The 20000-nt window shown below is 42.5% G+C and overlaps 1 protein-coding gene across 1 annotated transcript in view; it reads right to left on the bottom strand.

Moving 5' to 3' along the window:
* Positions 1–5857: 5857 nt before the first annotated feature.
* ccdc3b (coiled-coil domain containing 3b) overlaps positions 5858–20000 on the bottom strand; it is a 29647-nt gene continuing 15504 nt past the window's right edge. The window contains exons 2-4 of the mRNA XM_063216336.1: positions 18413–18587; positions 10457–10567; positions 5858–9132 (exon numbers count right to left, since the gene is read on the bottom strand). Coding sequence (XP_063072406.1) covers positions 8968–9132; positions 10457–10567; positions 18413–18587 — 451 coding nt within the window. The 3' untranslated portion in view covers positions 5858–8967. The remainder of the gene's footprint in view (positions 9133–10456; positions 10568–18412; positions 18588–20000) is intronic.

Consider the following 20000-nt stretch of genomic DNA (forward strand, 5'->3'; position numbering starts at 1 on the left):
AAGAGATGAAATATAAAATGGGAGTTTGCCAGTGAGGGCCTTATAAATAAAAATAAAATAATGCATGTCCCTTCTGTGAGAAAGTGGAGCCCACCCAACTTTATCATATAACAGGCAATGATGTGTACTATATGGATCCCCAGTAATAAAACGAAGAGCTGAATGATAGACAGTGTCAAGTGCCTTCAGATTAGAGAGTGGTGCATGTCTGTAAATAATATCACCATAGTCAAGGGAAGACAGAAAAGTAGCTTCAATTAACTTTTTTCTGCAGAAAACAGGAAAGTGATATTTATTTCTGTGCAGGAAAGATAGCTTTTGTCTGAGCGTAGTGACAAGACAGTCAGTATGTTTCTTGAATGTGAACTTGTCATCTAGCCAGATTCCCAGGTACTTATAATGTGATACTCTCTCAATAACAGACCCATCTAAAGTAGATATATTAAAATCATTTTTCATGCCATGCTTAGATCGAGTAAAGACCATACATTTAGTCTTGCTTACATTAAGTAGAAGCTTAAGACTAATGAAGGCATTTTGTAGGATATTAAAAGACTGCTGCAATTTCTCCAAGGCTAGCTGTACAGAATCTGCAACACAATACAAAATTGTATCATCTGCATATAGATGAATAGAGCAGTTGGAAAGGAGAGAAAGTATGCTATTTATGTACATGGTGAAGAGTACCGGACCTAATACTGAACCTTGTGGGACCCCCTTGGTTATTAGCAGGGGGTCAGATTGAGTATTACCCAATTTTACAGTATGGTGTCTGTTTGAAAGGTAGCTCTGGAACCATTTACAGGCACTTGCATTAAAACCAATACCAGGCAGAATTTGTAGAAGCAGAGAATGGTCCACGGTGTCAAATGCTTTGGATAAGTCCACAAAGATGGCAGCACAATGTTTTTTTTTGTCAAGAGAAGTGATAATATCATCCATTACTTTAGTAGCAGCAGTAACTGTACTATGTTTAGGCCTAAAGCCTGATTGGAGAGGGCTCAAAATATTATTGGTATTTAGAAATTCTTTGAGCTGATCATTTACCAACTTCTCTAGTATTTTTGAGAGACACGGTAGCTTGGATATTGGTCGATAGTTGTTAGGGTCAGTCTTATCACCCCCCTTGTGCAACGGGGTAATGTGTGCAAATTTCCATAGTGTAGGGACAACTCCAGTGGAAATAGAAAAATTGAAAATGTGCAATAATGGCTCTGCTATTATATATGCCGCAGTGCGAAGAAAAAGGGGATCTAGCTGGTCTTCTCCAGTGGATTTGCGACTATCAATTGCTAATAAAGCAGATAGCACTGTATGCTTAGACACAGGATGAAGCCTGAATTCCAGATCATCGTCTCTGACATTGTCTCTGATACGCATATCATGTCCAGCCCTAGGTATAAAGGAATGATTATTGCTATTGTCAAAACTTTGACTGGCTAAAGAAAAATGTTTGTTAAGAGCACTGCAAATGTCTGATTTGTCTTGTAGTAGACAATCATCAAACTTAATTGAAGAAGGCATAGGTGTAACAGATTTATTGTTTTTGTAATTTACAGCCTTCCAGAATTTTGCAGGATCTGAGTACGAACTAGAGACAAGGTTAAAGTAATAGTCAGATTTAGCCTTTCTTACAGATAATGTACATCTGTTCCTGATTTTCCTGAAACTTGCCCAGTCGGAGGCATCCTTGCTCCTCCTTGCTAATGACCAAGCCTTATTTCTTGACTGAAAAAGAGAGGAGAGTTCAGGGGTGAACCATGGGTTTGTTCTACTTTTTACTCTTATCTTTTTAAAAGGTGCATGTTTGTCAACAATGCAAATAAATGAGTTTGAGAAAAACTGTAGAGCCAAGTCAGCATCAGGAATTTCAGTTGTTAGATGAATGTCACTTTCATAGAGATCATTTAAAAAAGCTTGCTCATTAAAATGTTTCATAGTTCTTTTAACCAAAATGTGAGGCAGTGCTTTGGTTAGAGTGCTGTGCCTAATACAGGCAATGGGACAGTGGTCGCTGACCCCTAAATCAAAAACACCACTTGCGCTAATTTTGTTCATCTTATTTGTAAAAAGTAGATCAATAAGAGATGATTTGCTAAGGTTCTTAGAGTTTGGTCTTGTTGGATCATTAATAAGTTGATCCAAAAATAGACTCGAGAAAACATCTCTAAGATGTTTGGAGGCATCAGTTAGCCAGTCAATATTAAAATCCCCAAGAACTAGAACTTCTGAGTCAGTGAATCTAGATATCAATTCTGCCAGCTGATCTATGGATTTAGAATCAGCTGACGGGGGTCTATAGATCCCAACTATTATGAAGGAGTTGTTATTGGTGCCATAATGAACCTTGAGTGCAATAAATTCAAAGGATTTAGGTTCACTTAAGGAATACAGAAATGTGACAGAAAAATGTGACTTCACGTAAATAGCCACACCCCCACCCCTCCCAACCCTGTCAATTCTAAATAAATTGTAGCCTGAAAGGTTGACTTCAGAGTCATCAATTTCACTCTTCAGCCAAGTTTCTGATAAAACCAAGATATCAGTGTTAGTTTGAGCAATTAAAATATTTAGGTGGTCCATTTTATCTCGTTGCAATATACTTCTGATATTGAGGTGGATTAACCCAATGCCTTTTCTGTCCTTAAAAACACATGGATTGTCCAAGCGAACAACGTCAGGGGTAGACTCCAATGGACATGTAGCATTCATGCACACAGACCGGACATAGACATGTGTACGACCCATTTAATACTGTAAAATGCACCACCACACTACTCTGTGTGTGTGTGTGTGTGTGTGTGTGTGTGTGTGTGTGTGTGTGTGTGTGTGTGTGTGTGTGTGTGTGTGTGTGTGTGTGTGTGTGTGTGTGTGTGTGTGTGTGTGTGTCTTTGCCTGTCTGCATTTCTGTGTATCTGTCTGCGTTTCTGTTTGAGTAGGCGTGTGTCTGTCTGAGTGTGTATGTCTGAGGGTCTGTGTGCGTCTCTGGCACAGCCATATAAAAATAAAAGAGACAAGATATCAGATACCGAGAAACGGTCTGAGGAAAAGAAAGTCAAAGACATGGAAAGAACAGGCAGACTGGTATGGTTTCAGAAAGGCTACTTTATGCTGTTCTGGACTTGGCTGAACTTTCCCTCCCGATCCCTCCTTGTACGCGATGTCATATTGTGCTGAGAAATGTACCCTCCCGCTTTTGTAGCCAGTGGGAAGGCTGAATAAATTACACCAGTCCCATCCATATATATATTTTTAATTTCTCATTTCGGGAAATCCTTAAATTAAAGCCTTACCACAACTCCAATAAGAATAATAGCAAAGTAGAAAAGGGGGGAAAAAAGAAACAAAACAAAACAAAATAAAGCGGTGTCTGTGATATGGCGAAATTCACCAGGGAGGACCACCACAAGGCAGTCTGTGCTGTCCCAACACATCTGGTTTGCAGCTTGCGCATGCACACAGCTTATGTTGAGAAGGCAGCGCGTGTATATCATCTTTGGAACATATCCATTGCACTATGACAGATTCCAGCTCGGGAGGGTTGCTGCTCTGATGCTGTAATGATTGTATGTGTGTGTGTGTGTGTGTGTGTGTGTGTGTGTGTGTGTGTGTGTGTGTGTGTGTGTGTGTGTGCGGGTGAGTGTGTGTGCGGGTGAGTGTGTGTGCGTGTGCGCTTGCGTGTGTGTGTGTAAGGGAAAGAGTATGACTTTGTGTGTGTATATATGTATGTGTGTGTATATGTGTGTGTGTGCGTGTGAGTGTGTGTCTGTGTTTGTGTCTGTGTGTGTGTGTGTGTGTGTGTGTGTGTGCATGCGTGCATGCGTGTGTGTGCATGTATGTGTGTACAGGGGCAGCAAAAGAGTTACAACGTAGCTGTCCAGCCAGAGAAGTTCGTTTCAACCCAAGCTGCCTCCCACAACATATCCAACACATACAAAAAAACCCCAGCAATATGCAGAACAGCCATAAAAGTCTGTGGGACTTAACAATCTCATATAGCTGCTGTGATATCACTCCTCTACTTTATCAGTAGAGGGAACACATTGTAAAATGCTGTCTTTAAAAGAAAGACCATTTAAATAAAAGTTTCATTTTCCATTCCTAAGTCCCTTTCTTTTACGGCCACAGACACGAAACCCATATGGAAGAGATTGGGCTCAAATGAAACAGCGTTGAAAATTTTAATAGGGGTTCCGTCTGCCAAGAGAAATCCAAGATTTTTTTTCCCCCCAAAAAAAGGAAAATTACAATTGGAGCGTAAACCAGGCTTTCTTCAGCACACCGGCGTCACGGGAGGCCGCGGCCGGCGATCAGACGGGAACTATTTTTAATCTCCCCTTGTGTTCTTCGAAAAACGACTTCCTGGCTCAGGTTCACACTGCAGCAGCAGCAGTCTGGCGTGGCGTGCCAGAACAGTTTCTCGCCCTCATCAATAAGGAATCTGTGGAAGAGCATGCTAGGCTGCTACGCTATTCTGCCAAGTGGCTGTGCGGATTGCTACTTCTGACAAATGCATGGATGTGGTCAGCTGCACGAGAGATTTATAAGGCTTGTGCTAAGTTCCTCTTGTCAAGTTCTCCCTTTTTTGGGTGAATGGGACAGGATGGACACCGGAGGAGTCCTCCATGTTGAAACATGTTGTAACGTATAGCCGATCTCCTCAGTTCTCTTCTCGTCCCATCTCGCCTCACTGCAGAGCAGGGCTGGCCTAGGACCGAAAAGTGTCCCAGGCATTTTTAGCATACAGTAGATCAGCCCTGAATACACACAGGCCACTTCCATACTCTATCTTAACTGGCTGAATACTCATCGTCTATATTTTGACGATTGACTAATGGACCTCCCCTTCTAAATTGTGTGCAAATCCGCAAGAAAACAACCACAACAACAGCAGTATCGGCCCCTGAGGACTGTCGGTCCACCAGGAAAATGCCCTGTATGCCAGATCACCAGTCAGTCCAGCCCTGTTGCGGAGAGTGTTTTGGCTGACACTCAAGAGGCCCACCTGATGTTATCTCTGACCAAAACTGTACTCCACTGGTCTGGAGCAGTGTTTCCCAACCAGGGGTACGTGTACCACTAGGGGTACGCGAGCACATTGCAGGGGGTACTCGGAAAAATATAATTTTAACAAATACATGGAGCTTAGTTACATTGGGATAGAGAAAGCGATATAAAACTTGACTTAGGGGGTACTCATGGCACAACGAAAATGCTTAGGGGGTACACAAGACAAAAAAGGTTGGGAAACACTGGTCTGGAGAAATTGGTGGTAATCTTGGGGATATGTCTGATTTCCTCTGTTGTGTGTGTGGCTGTGCAACAGAACACCCAGGACAGGCTTGAGAGCAGTTCAAGGCTTGTTGTTCTCCGCCTCTGAAAACAATTGGCTCGGATGAAGCCAAAGCAGAAAGGATGGAAAGTGATCAAAATACGATTACTACCGCAGGATAAACAGCCATTTCCTAAGAGGGGATTTTGGTAAAAGGCAGATGCAGAGATAAAGCTGTAAAAACGACATAATTGCCCCAAAGGTTAATCAAAAACATCGCCCAAAGGGAGATTTGGTCTTTTTGTCATAACAAACGTATTTGCTAGAATAACATAGTTTTTATATGTTCTCAATAGGAGGTTGGACAATGTAAAAACAACAGACACAATCCTCATAAAACAACACACACACATACTAATGCAAACATTGTGAATGTTTGCAGTGTATTGAATATGTATATCTTTGGGTTTGGAATTTCTTGTTCATTGTATTGAAAAGTTACCGTACATGTAGATGTTTTGATATAGCAGGGTGAAAACAATGAAAGCCCATACAATTCATTAAAAACAATTTTATTTTGAACTGTTTACCATACAAGAATACATAGGAGGATATGAGAAAAATATTTTAATGTCTTACATTTAAAAAGGCAAAATGCAATACATTGTATTAAGTGGCACAATGAGTCTCAATATCGGAAAATGCTGAAAAAGCACAGCACGCCTCATTGAGTAGTGGTTGGTTTTATTAGGTGCTCAGCACCCTATTCTCAAATAAAAAGAAATTTTCACTCAGTAAAAGTATGATATAAAAAAAAGCCAGCCCACACAATTTTGGAGTCAAATTGATGTCGGGAGCACATTTAAAAAAAAAAAAAAAACAGCAACTCAGTAAATAGAATTCCAGGGTAATATGTTGTAAATGAAATAACCGATATAAAACCGAAATAAAAACGCAGGCCAAACAGGGATTTGCCGCTGCACGCAACTAACAAAAAAAAAGCCAAAAGCCTAGGATGCCCTCTACGACCCTGAACTCATATTAGACTTGATTAGTCGTGGCCAGTGGAACAATAGCTTCACGTTCCCTCAGCAAATGCCCGACAACATTAAAAAAGATCCCTCGCCACTACAGCAGTGTTGCCAGATTGGGCTGTTTCCCACCCAATTGGGCTGCTTAGGATGTTCATGTGTGGGTAAAAATGGCATTTAGCAGAAAAACCCGCCCATTTTTTGCCATAGAAATCAATAGAATTGGGCGGGATTTTGTGCTTCTAGGAGGGTGTTGAGCATTTTTTGGGCTGGAAATCACCAGCCTCATCTGGCAACCCTGACTACAAGCTCTGAAAAAAACCCCTCTGTCAACAAGCACTACCATCTTAGCATAAGCATTTTGTTATGCAACAACGGGACCACAAAAGCCGCCTACTGTTCCCTTCTTGCAACCCGAGGTATATGGGACTAGCATTTGCAGTGCCCTGGGTGGTAACTTACGGTATATCAGGGCAGGCCAAAAGACCAGACTCACAATGGATTAGGGTGCAGCCGCTATGTGAGGATGAATAAGCCTTTCAACAGAGGGCAACACACTACACTCAGTAGGTACATCCAGAGGCAAGGAAGCGGACAGGGGGTCAGCAAAGTGGTCAGTTGCCTCGGGCCCAGGGAAAGCCTCCCCCAACCCCCCCCCCCCCCCCCCAGAATTGGGTCCTCATTACACTATATGTATTGGGTGTAGGGGCGATTCAGATTAGAGATGTACAGGATCCAAGATCCGGTTCCGGATCCGGCAGGATAATAGGGTTTTTCAGACTATCCGCCGACTATCCGACTATAAGCCAATGAGTCTTAAAAATAGTTTGCGCTCACGTAATAAAAAGGGCCCACGTGTGCGAGTTGGCTATGTGTTTCAACCCTTTCGTAGTATCCGGTTCCGGATCCGGCAGGATCTTAAGCAGTGGATCTGGTATCCGGCAGGATCCTAAAAATCAGGATCTGGTGCATCTCTAATTCAGATGACTTTGTTCTTGCCTGGCCAAAGCTGTCAGCATCCCTGCCCAGAAGGTCAGCTACTAATAAGACTCATTATGGTTAACATGGTATGTAAGATACTCTCGGACTGGGGCCCCCCATAGCACGTCATAGCTAGGCAGGAGAGAAAGTTTAGGGTGTGGCGGGACGGGGTTAGGTCAGGCAAATCAAGCCTCAATCTGGACCAGGGTTCCCAGGATTGAGTTTCACACAGAGGAACAGACTTGAGTTACCGGTGTGTCACAATGATGCACGATTTCAAGACTCCACTTGAACTGTGGTCAGAAAACAGTAATGTGAGCCATAAATATCTCACTTCACATTTCCTGCATTTCCAAAAGACCTTATTTCTGCCGGGTGAGGTTATGTGGATAATGAAATGTCAATGCTTGAACTTGTGTAGGGCATACTGCATATTATGCTAAGCTTTTTCTGAAGGTTTTGGCTTGTGAAAAATGTGCTGTAGCTAAAATGTTTATTTATCTGTTCAGGCATGGCCCATGTTATAACCAGAATGGCAATGAACATGTCGCAAATGTTCTGTATTACCAAACGCTCTGTATACTGTTGCAGTACTGTAGCATTATGGTAGTAAAGCCTTTTCAGCCACTAGCGTTCCACTGGCAAATGGTATGAGGCTACAAAAACAAAACAAAAAAAACAAGCAAACAAACATATAAACAAAAAAAAACAACTTCAGAAATGAACTCCAGAAAATCATTGGAGAGGACATGGATTTCTAATGAATGGCATCATACATCTTTACGGCACCTTTTTTGTCAGTCACTTTTTAATTTAACCCTTTATTTTACTAATCTGCATCCTCAACCTACATACGGCAATAACAATTTGATGACTCATTGTCAGCTTAATGTCTATCTGTAGGCCATGTCTATACTGTACAGAGAGTGCCAACCTGGCCAAAACCAGACAATTGTACTTAACTGCAATTTAGACAAAGGCTTTGGCTGTGGTTACAATGACTCAGCATCTCGCAGAAACCAATCAGGTAACAGATGAAAAACTGTACTAAAAATGTACAAGCAGTCAACATATTTGCTCATAAACACAATATTCTGCCAAAGAAAGTAATATCAGTGATTGTACAACTAGACCCTTTGTATAAAACACAGTGTAGTACAAGGCGCTGGTGTTGACAAGACTAACATCGGGGCCACATGTAAGCGAACTGACCAAAACGAGGCAAAATTCAGTAATCCATTCGGACAGCTCAACTGTCAATGGGTTGCAAATTGCAGGAAATTGATTGAATTGTGGCGCCAGCAAAATAATCATAGGATTCAACTTTTTCTCATCGCTTTGCTCCTCTTTGACCCTCTCTGTTCTGTTCGCTTGCTTCCAATGAATGGAGAATTTCGCCTCATAAGTTCGCTTCCATGTGTCCCTGCACTAGCGGCCATTCGCAACACATCACTATCATCACCACAATTAGCCTTGTTTTGCAATTGCATCAAACAAGTTCCGTTTTGAAGGGAAACAGGTATTAACAACTACCAGTTTCCATAGAAAACAGTGGTGTTCAAAGTTAACGTCTATGCTGCCGGATGCTTACTCTTACCTGCTTTGAAAATCATTCAATCAAAAATGTCTGACATCATCACATGATAAAAGGTCCCATTATTATAGGACACCTTCCAAGCCTGTTTAGCTCTTGAGCCTCTTGGGCAGCATCTTGAGCGAGGGCTTGTGGTGTGTGTTGGTGTCCTGGTGGGGGTTGGAGGGCTCCTCGGGAGCCTGCTGCTTCAGCAGGATGGGCTGCTCCTTGGTCTCCCGCTTGGCCTGCCGCAGGAGACGCTTCATGTTCTTCACCTGCAGTCATTAATCAGTAAAATCGAGAGGTAAAAAATTAGGGCTGGGACTCGATTACATTTTTTAATCAAATTAATCTTTAGGCTTTGAAATTAATTAATTGAATTAATCGCATTTTAATCACATTGAAATAATGTTTTGAATAATTACAATAAATAAGCTTAATCTAAAAATATTATTCATTTTTAAAAGAAGAGAGAATTCTTCTCAATTTCCACAGGCTGTTCACCATCAGGTGTAATACTGCTATCCACTGGTCTAATCCAGAACTATGTAGCTATATCATACTGCAATTAATTTTTGAAACAGCGTTAATTAATTAATCGCATCGCGTGACTAATTAATCGAAATTAAAGCATTAATGCCCCAGCCCTAGTAAAAATTGATCAGCCTGCTTTGATGTTTCCCAGAATTGTTACAGTGTTTCTCTCATATGGTGCATATTCAATCTCAACGTGAAGCATGCTATCATTGGTGGCTTAGCTACTCATTGGTAGGCCATGGTAGGACAACAGGTATCAAAGACATGCAGCTATCACAACTGAAAAGGCTATGCCGTGCAGTTTCTGATGAAATATGATGGGTTTGTTGTCAAAGTGGCAGTAACAAATGCAGTGTTAATTCAATACTTAGAGAGTACTCTGGGACCAAATACACTCTAGAAAAGTTTTAAATTAACCATCTTAGTGTTCAATGAACACTGCATTTTTATTTAAAAGTGTACTGTATACAGTAGTCAGGGGCGCCGCTAAATATTTTGGGCCCCATGAAAGATTAAAATTTTGGGCCCCTAAAATGATAAATTATGTTATCAGCATCCTTCCAGGGGCCCTGTCAGTGCTGTAGGGCCCTTAGCATCTGTAACACCTTCGCCCCCCCCTCGCGGCACCCATGACAGTAGTGCTGGAAAGCCTGACACTCTAGACCAGTGATTCTCAAAGTGTGGTCCGGGGACCACTAGTGGTCCGCGACAGAGCTCAGGTGGTCCGCGAGGGGATTTCTACTTTTCCAAGAAAAGCTAGCAGTAGACAATATTTGTAAGATAATTACAAAGCTAACCATAGCTGAAGTCTCATTTCACCACAATAAATCAGGCTTGTAAATGTGAATAAGTAGTAAGTGATCTGCATCAAAATTAGCACCAGTCAACTGTCAATTCAGTTGACTGGTGGTCCCTGAACATTTTTGGGGGGACAAAGTGGTCCTCGATCTATAAAAGTTTGAGAAACACTGCTCTAGACAATGTTAAATTAACCATCTTAGTGTTCAATTAACACTGCATTTTTATTTAAAAGTGTACAGAGTAGTGCTGGGAAAGCCTGACCTTGTCCCGCAGGTGGTTGTTGGCCTTCTCCAGCACCTTGACCTTCTGGGAAAGTGTCTTCACCCTCTCCTCTTCCTCAAACAGGGCCTTCTGCACCGTGGAACACAGCAGCTGCCAACACAACAAGGACGGAGGAACAGGTTTAAGCCCAAAACTTACAGTAGCAGTTTGTTTTGTATAGTGGGAGCAAAATATCCTCGTTAGAATGGACATTTTCATCTTCATTCGACAGGATAAGGAGGGGCACAAACAGAACGGTTTAGATGAATGGATTTTTTTTTAAATGTTAAAACAATACCAAGAAGGCTTTATTATAGCCTTTGGCCATTCTAACGTTTGGAAGAGGAATTGTCTCTCTTTCAAAACTGGGACAATTATATATAATATATAAACTTTATTACAGGCTCAGGGCCCAATAGGCAGACACACAACATATACATAGAAATAGAATGTGCAGGAAAATGATTTGTAATACAATGAAAACACAAATATCATCACTTTTCAAAATGATAAAAAAAAACATATTCTACATGTGTGTTGAGTTATTGTAGAGTAGACCATGCACAGCACAATTCTTTTTGGAATCAGAGACTTGAAACCTGGGCACATATTCATGTTATTACCAAAGATTTTCTTGGTTCTTCATGTAGAACGTCTCTGCTATTACATCACACACGAAATCCAGAAAATCTCATGTTCATGTTACAACAGATCAGATTGACATAAAAGGATCCACAAAAAAGCTCTGCGAAATGATCGTAAACTCTATCACATTTCCTCAACAACATGGCAATGCTTTGAAAGAAAATATGGTGTATAGGCTATGGTTAAGTGAAGATGGAGAGAGAGAGAGAGAGAGAGAGAGAGAGAGAGAGAGAGAGAGAGAGAGAGAGAGAGAGAGAGAGAGAGAGAGAGAGAGAGTAAAGAGAGATTCCTTTTCATATGGTTCCTCTTAAGTGTCCAACGTTCTCATTTATTGTAAGGTCAGGTGTTGCCTTCTCAGGAAACGCTGCAACCTAACTCCCAAAGTAACAGGGAATCAGCTGGGGACAGCTGATTGGCTAAGGGGCATTTGAGGTCTCTCTTAAAGCTAAGGGTCTATTAGTGGTTAAGTATGATAAACAGAGGCCCTTTCCTGAGAGAAAGCCTGCTGCTACAAACACCTGAAAATAGACACAACTGCAAAAAAGGATAAAATAATGTGATCCATCTTCCTCCATCTGTCGTCTGTTCATATTGGTTATTCATTGGAGAGGCACCACGGGGGAGTGTGGTGTATTTACGGTCAATAATTTGGTCTGAGGGAGACTGGCCCGTCTTAACAAAGCAGAGGACGTTGAGCAATGAGAGGATAGGCTAAGATTAATGCAAAAAGAAAATGCTTCTTGGACATTTTTCAGGCAAACACTTGCGAGTTCTTCTGAGGACCCTGCAAAGCCTACTTTTTTATTATCCACCCTCCATCCCCTTTCTCCACTGCTAACATACATGCCTGTGGCTGGGGCGAGGGGAGGGGGGAGGGAGAACACTCCAACCCGGCACAGAGTCCAGAAGATGTATCCAATTTGGACATCCGAGACACTGAAGCAACAGTTTAAGCCATAGAAGAGTAGCCTAAAGACCCTATGAAATATGAAATAGGCAGTGGGATGCTCTTACAGTAAAGCAGGTATCGTTCCCCACCGCGAGCAGTGGGGTGATGGACTCCATGCTGATCCAAACATTGGATATGGCAAGCAAGCAACCAGGCATGGGATCCTCTGAAGACAATTCTTGGATCTGTCTGAACATTAACCTCAGGGGCGGATCTAGTCATATTGGGGCCCTAGGCAAAATATAATTGGGGGCCGTCAAAGTCATTACTAGACATAAATTCTGTGTTTTGGTGCTATTTTAGTGTTTTGTCTCACATATTATCTTGGATTACTTTACAAATTAAGACTAAGTCTATTTTTTTTTGTGTTTGTTTTTTTTTTTTTTTTTACTGCAACTCGTGTGACAGTTTGGGCCCCTATGGAGGACAGATTTGGCCGGGGCCCTAGGCAATTGCCTAGGTTTGCCTAATGGAAGGTCTGCCTCTGATTAACCTACAGAACAGTAACGGTACGTGCCTGTACTACTGCCCATGTAAACAAGCAGACTGAGCTCTACGGCCTTATCTTTATATCTTTTTTTTTTACTTTGTGACAATAATGATGTGTGTGTGTGTGTGTGTGTGTGTGTGTGTGTGTGTGTGTGTGTGTGTGTGTGTGTGTGTGTGTGTGTGTGTGTGTGTGTGTGTGTGTGTGTGTATGTGCGTGTGCGTGAGTTTGTGTGTGTGCTCAAGATGCATGAAACATTTTAAACAGAAATGAGGTGCGCTGTAGTCAGAGACCGTTGAGTTCACAAGTCGTGAGCCAATGGCAGTTGAGAGGGAGATTCTTTGTGCCACTCTGCCAGAGAAAGCATTGTAACTGTGCAGCACTGTAGGACCTCCAGTGGAAAAGTAGGAGTCAGGAATGGACTGGTCCCAAAAAACGGGATTTCGGTATAGACCATAGACCACTCATACTGCCACCCCAAATGATTTGCACAGTTAAAGCCTGGAGCAATGGGGCTTCCCATCTACATCAATTGGATCGTTCTCTAAAAAGGTGGCCGCTGAGCAGGGTTGCCAGATGAGAGTGATGATTACCAGCCCAAAAACTGCATAAAACCCGTCTGGAAGCACTGAATCCCGCCCAATATGCCCTGAAGTCTATTGATTTCTATGGTCATACATTTGCAGGAAAAACCTGCCATTTTTACCTGCAGACGACAGCCCAATTGGGCGGGGAAACAGCCCAATCTGGCAACACTGCCGCTGAGGACTGTCAGCCCACTGGAAAAGTGTCCCGTATGCCAGATTACCAGTCCAGCCCTGACTGGAATGAAGCAGCCAGAGGAGGTGCTCTGTTTCCAGGACTGGACTGGCCATCTGGTATAGCGGGCATTCATTTCTGAAAATAGGGGCCCACAAAGGTGTGGGGCCAACTGCTGAGTCAGTTCTGCACCGCTAATTATGAAGGGGGCCCTTTGAGTGAAAAGTGCCCGTGCCCTATTTCTCTCCAAGACCAGCCCTGTCTGTTTCCCAAAAAGGCCCAAATGGCCACCTGCGACAGCGCTTATCTCCCCATCTCGTGTGCCTGTGATTGCGGAGAGCTGGGCTGAAGGGGTTTGACACTCGGCTCTTTGTGCAGGGATTCTTGGGGTTAATGGGCTGTGACAGGAGGCTGTGCCACACGTCAGATCTGTTCATCTGCCTCCCTCATGCCCCCCTGCATGGAGAGGTCATGTGCTGGCATGTGCTGCGGTGCGCGGCTTGTCTGGGAGATCTTGTTTGAAAGATTTTGTAGGCCTACGTACTTGACAACAGCTGGTGGTGGGAGTATATGAAATTGGGCAAGTATTTTGCTTTGTTTTGTTTTGTTTTGATTAGTTTGATTATTTTATTTTGAGGTTCTACACTGCATTCTGAGCCAAGGTGACAGAGGAATATAATTTGATTCTTAATATTGGCGAAGAATTGAACATATATTTCATATACTGTAACCAGATTCTGAACAGCATGAAGCTGGCAGTTAACAGTTCTTTGTGCCTGCATTGTTTCTTCCACTTCCTCCTTTAAATCAACTAGCGATTGTAGGCCCATGTCGTGCTAATGTATTTGTCATGTGCGTCTGAATTACAGCTTCTCTCAGTAGTAGCTGTGCACAAAATCATTAAACGGTCTGTTTGGGTGCTTCATGCATTCTCTCTCTCTCTCTGTCTGTGTATCTGCCTGCTCAGCAGACATCGCAAATTGACAGAAAACACATAAATCTCATACACTGTCACGTAACAATGCCTGTGCACAGTTCGCCTCCCAAAACACAGTGTGAGGGGCCAAGCAAGAGCTGATCATTTGCCAGCTTTCCATCTTGCTCTTGGCTCAAAGCGCAATCGAGCTGTTACGAGTGCAACCATGGGAATGACGTCTTGCTCTGTCTGTGCCATTCCTGGTGTGATTACAGATTTAAGCAGAAACACGGTCATTTATGTAAATGCAAGCCATTCCTATTTGATTACTGCAAACGACCAGAACCATCGCCCTTTGCTGTTTGACTGAAGATTGAAACCAGGCTGGCCTTACATAAATTGCTGGGTCAGTGAAAGGGGATGGCAGGGACTGATCCACAATGATTTATTTATTTCTATAATAGAAAGGACAGAGCTTGATTTCATTCAATACATGGATGGCGATGATGCTTATTTTTTATTTTTTAAAAGTATTTTTTGGGGCCTTAAGGCCTTTATTATTACAGGACAGTGGAGAACAGACAGGAAATGATTGGGAGAGAGAGAGATGGGGGAGGGCTGGGAAACGACCCCGGTCGGATTCGAACCGGGGTCCAAGTGGGCATGCAAGCCCAAATGTGGGGGGCTTAGCGCACTGCCCCACAGCACCCCTGGCGATGATGCTTAACACAGAAATCCTGATGAAAAAACCACTAAAGTGGTTGCTTTGTTGAAGCCCAGAATTTGACGAGGCAATTTTTTTCAGCACATGTGACCGATCCAGAAATGAACATTTCATTCCATTCCCATGTCATCCCATCTCTTCTTCAATTTCTATTGTGCACTAACCAAGAAAGCAGTCAACAAACAGTGTGGTGGTAGTGGGAGAAAGAAAAATCACACTGCAGTCACACGGAGGGCCCAGGCCGGATGTACGGTACACTGCGTCCTGATCGCACACATGGTAACCAGGGCCATCGACAAAGGGGGACAAAGGGGTATGTTGTCCTGGGCCCAGGGAAATAAGGGGCCTAGAATTGGGTCCCCATTACATTGTATGTATTGGGTACGGGGGCCCTTTCACATGACTTTGTCCCGGGCCCAGCAAAAGCTGTCAGCGGCCCTGATGGTGACTAATTAAATTCTGCCGAGTGCAGGACCAGAGAGCACTGATGATTACAATGGGAGGAGGATTCAGGCTAAAACCTGAGCGCTCGTCATAACAATAGCAGCCATAACAGATGCGGAAAATGACAGCTATACCGGTATGTTCCCCTCTGGCACTGAACTTCATTAAGCGTGTTCAATCAAGGGGACAGAAATCCGGCGAGCATCTGCTCCCTGTTCTTGGAGTCGACAGAAACTTTCCTCTCCTCTCTTCCACCGAGTAAGCCAAGTGGCCTTCCAGGCCTGTGGAAGAGCATGCAGGCGACAGCTATAGAGTCAGTGAAAACAGCCTGTGTTTATCCTCATGTGAGCACCCCTGGAATTCAGACTGATGTGTGTGTGTGGGATTCAGAATGGTGTGTGTGTGTGTGTGTGTGCGTGTGTGCGCGCTTGTTTGTGTGTGTGTGTGTGTGTGTGTGTGTGTGTGTGTGTGTGTGTGTATGTGTGTGTGTGTGTGTGTGTGTGTGTGTGTGTGTGTGTGTGTGTGTGTGTGTGTGTGTGTGTGTGTGTGTGTGTGTACCCATGCATAGGAAATAGAGAGACAGAGACAGAGAGTGTGTGTGTTTCTCACCTCACCTTCGGAACATGTCATGTATGAACATCTGCCAGCTATACAAACTATATAGACTTTGCTTCCCCAAAACCGCAGAGAAATCTCGTGGCTTGCCATGTCTGGGATTAGGGGGGTTTGGAGGCAAAAGGTTCACTTCTTTGATGTGTCTTTGAAGTTTATTGAATTGACCCAAATTTTGAGTCACTGTGCGACGAAAAAAAAACCCTATTCATGAATCATGACTCATCTTCAGTGGAGAGAGAAGTCCCGGTCCGGTCCTGTGAGCTTTTTGAAATCGCTGCTGGCAGCCACTGAAAGGAAGAGGTCAGTCCAACTCGCAAGTAATTGAAAAGAACAGCTAGCAACAAGCTGCTGGCAAGACACAATGTACTGGAAGAGAGCTGAGAGCTGAGGCTAACAAAGCCCTGGGCGAGCCACTCTTCATATCAACTCTCATCTCCACATGGATCTGTTATGTACTGTATGCTGCTTACTTGTTTATAGGAATGTGAGCCCGATGTTTCATTACAGTGGCACAATGCAAGACAAAAAAGGTGCATGCTTTAAATGTATCATTGATATGATTTTATATAAATTTATGATTTTTGAAAATCCAGGATGACTTCATGGCCTAAAAGTGTTTCAGCGTTTTCATCACATTCTGACTGAGTTGTCCTGTGTTCAGTACAGTACATGTCATTTTTGGATGCCCTATGCACTTCTCATTATGCGGAGAGTTACAAAGAGTTGTATTCATCACATCCATAGAAATACGAAAAGTTGAACATGCAGTGAAATTAGAGTTGACGAGCACCTCTGCACTCACTATAGTCCATAATTACTCTGTTGTATGACTATATGTACTGTAGCAGCTGATCTCAGCGGGGTTGCCAAGGTGAGGGGGCGAAGCTGAGAGCAACAGAAGGCTCTGGTCCAATTTCGACTTTGGCCCTGTGACCGTCCGTGCACTCAGCAGGATTTGCGCTTAACTGGACCAAATGAGTAATAATGGCTTACACTTGGACAGTGTGTGTTGGGTTTGGTGGATGTTGGGTTGGGGTGATGTTAGTGGTCGGACTGCAGCCATGTGTCATTCTGTGTAGTCTGTTGTGTTTGTGCTGTACTTTACTTTTCCTTCGTATTCCCCTGCCTCAGGCAGACCCACGCATGCAAATTGCTGTGGCTACAAAAGCTCATTTCTAGTGCAGCTGTTGTGCTGTGCATGGGTTCCATTACACAAGCTAATAATATGACTAGATTTGTCTTTTGTTATAGAGGGAGACCATTTGGGCCGTTTCGTCTGTTGCACGGACTTGTGGTTGGGCTTCTCCTCAGACATTGACTGTTTTCCATTTTCTTTCTTGTTTGGCAAAGATACCCAGACGAGGCCCGGTTCATGTTCATGTTTTAAGCTATTTATTACTTCTGATTACTCTCCATAAATAAAATAGGTCCTTCTTTATTGATAGTGTGGTGAATGAGACAACCAGAGCATATGCAAGGGATGGAGCTGTGACCTGTAGACCCAAACTCAAATACATTGTCCTTGGTAACCATTATCCAAAACAAGTCCAGTTGCATACAACTCAGCTGCTTTGATTATCATGACATTGATGCATGAGAGTCTTCACAGACATTTCCAGACCCATAATAATGCTATCTGAAATTGCCAAATGTCTCGAAAGTATTGTTCAAATTAGAATCAATCGTTTGTATTTCCCTTAAGTCTAAGTTATCGGCAACAAATGAAGCTCCTCGGATGAAGAATGAAACATATTTCAAGCTGGAAGCAGACGACTTTGCTTACATTTAACATCTTTGGACATGCTTGAGAACTTTCTGGCCCTCTGTCCACCACTCACCCCGATGTCCTATTCATTCCTCTTCTGAGAAGTTTCGTCAGTTTTCCGGTTGACGTAATAGCACACTACCAGCGTTCCCTGTCACCCAACTGATAAATCTCCTCCGATGAGGAAATGAAGAACGAAATATATTTCATGGTCCGAGCAGAGGTCCAGTTGCTTACAACAACTAAACTCTTTGGACATACCAGAGACCTTTCAGGCTCTTCATGTGTGAGGTCATCGCTCACTTGTTCGCCACTCATCGTTCGAAATTGCAACCTCACACACTAAACTCATGAGAGGTAGAGGGGCTAACAAGTGCGCTAACTGCTGGTCAGGTGCCTAGATCAGCTGGCAGCATATCTGTATGATGCTTTGGTAGGGAAGGCTTACTGATATCTACCGTCAAACTGTGGCATCCATTACCAGAGCTGCTGACAGCTTTGCCGGGCCTAGGACAAATTCATCAGAATGGTCCCCCCATCCAATACATGCAATGTAATGAGTACCCAATTCTGGGTCCCACCTCTGCCTGGGCCTGGGACAATTGACCCCATTGTCGGCTTCCCTGTCCATGACACATGCAGCGGCACTCACCCTGCTGTCCTCCTGGGCCTCCCACTCAGGTGTATACATGTGCACCTGGGTGCCACCGGTGCAGTTTGCGAACTGGAAGAGGCTAGCGAACATGCGGTGGTTCTCGGGCGTGTCGGGGAAGATGGGGTCCTGGAAGTTGACACCGTGGGGGATAATGCTGTAGTTCTCGTCCATCCTGGGGGAAAAAAGAGACGGAAAAACAGACGAGACAGTTTAAGTAGATTTATCTTTGAGGATATGTGAAGAGTTCAAGATGCAAAACCACCTAAGAGCCTTTTCAGAAAATAATCTTAATTCATTTTTATTTCATACAAAGCTATCAAAATTGCGTATTTTTGTATTTTATTTATGGGTAACACTTCCAAATAAGGGGCCATAATTAACAGTAAAGTAGTTACAACCTAATACCTAAGTAAGGGTTAATAATCATTACTTAATGCCACATTAGACACATATTTCTTGTTATTAATGCATTAGCAAGCAGTTACTTAACTATTAGATAACTATTACTTTGTGTTACAAGTTAATAGCATATTATTATTTAACTAATAGATAAGTAAGGACACAGTTAATAGTTAAGTAGCTATCAGGTCGTACTTAACTAAGGACCAAAATTAACACTTACTTAATACAAAAGTAAGGCATAACAATGGTTAATTAATACTTAAATATTGAGTTTTGGGACCCTTATATTAGAGTTGGCTGAGGATAAGTAATGGTTAATTAATAGATAGATATTGTTGTTTGGGACCCTTATATTAGAGTTGGCTGCGGATAACTAATGGTTAATTAATTGATAGATATTGGTGTTTGGGACCCTTATAATAGAGTTGGCTGAGCGTACCTAATAGTTAAGTAATTAATCTACTGTGACATCTAGTTTTCACTCGTTCAAATCACTGTAATAGTGGCAACAGGAGCCATTATATAGCAAGGATTGGACGTACACTTCTCAATGATGGTGGGTTGATGAGATGTAATTTTTTCATGTACCATTTACTAATTTTAATGGTAAAAACCCTACAACAAATTCAGAACATTATGAAGAGTAATAGTTTTGAAGCAAAACTAAACCATTCCTTTGTGATAATTAAGTTAATGTTTGAGAATATTAGCTCCAAGAAGTGCAGTGCATGATGGGTACGCAATCTACAGACAACAATATTTCGGTATTATTTAATCATTAGATTAGGTACAGTTAATAGTTAAGTAGCTATTAGGTCATACTTAACAAAGGACCTTAATTAACACTTACTTAATACAAAAGCAAGGCATATCTAATGATTAAATAATACCGAAATATTGTTGTCTGTAGATTGCGTACCCATCATGCACTGCTCTTCTTGGAGCTAATATTCTCAAACATTAACCTAATGATCACAGAGAAATGGTTTAGTCTCGCTTCAAAACTATTACTCTTCATAATGTTCTGCATTTATTGCAGGGTTTTTACCATTAAAACTAATAAGTGGTACATGAAAAAATTACATCTCATCACCCCACCATCATTGAGAAGTGTACGTCTAATCCTTGCTATATAATGGCTCCACGTTATTGTCAAACGTTTCAGTGTTCAGACTTTCTCAAT

Source organism: Engraulis encrasicolus, chromosome 14 (assembly GCF_034702125.1).
Source record: "Engraulis encrasicolus isolate BLACKSEA-1 chromosome 14, IST_EnEncr_1.0, whole genome shotgun sequence".
In the NCBI taxonomy this organism is placed as follows: Eukaryota; Metazoa; Chordata; class Actinopteri; order Clupeiformes; family Engraulidae; genus Engraulis; species Engraulis encrasicolus.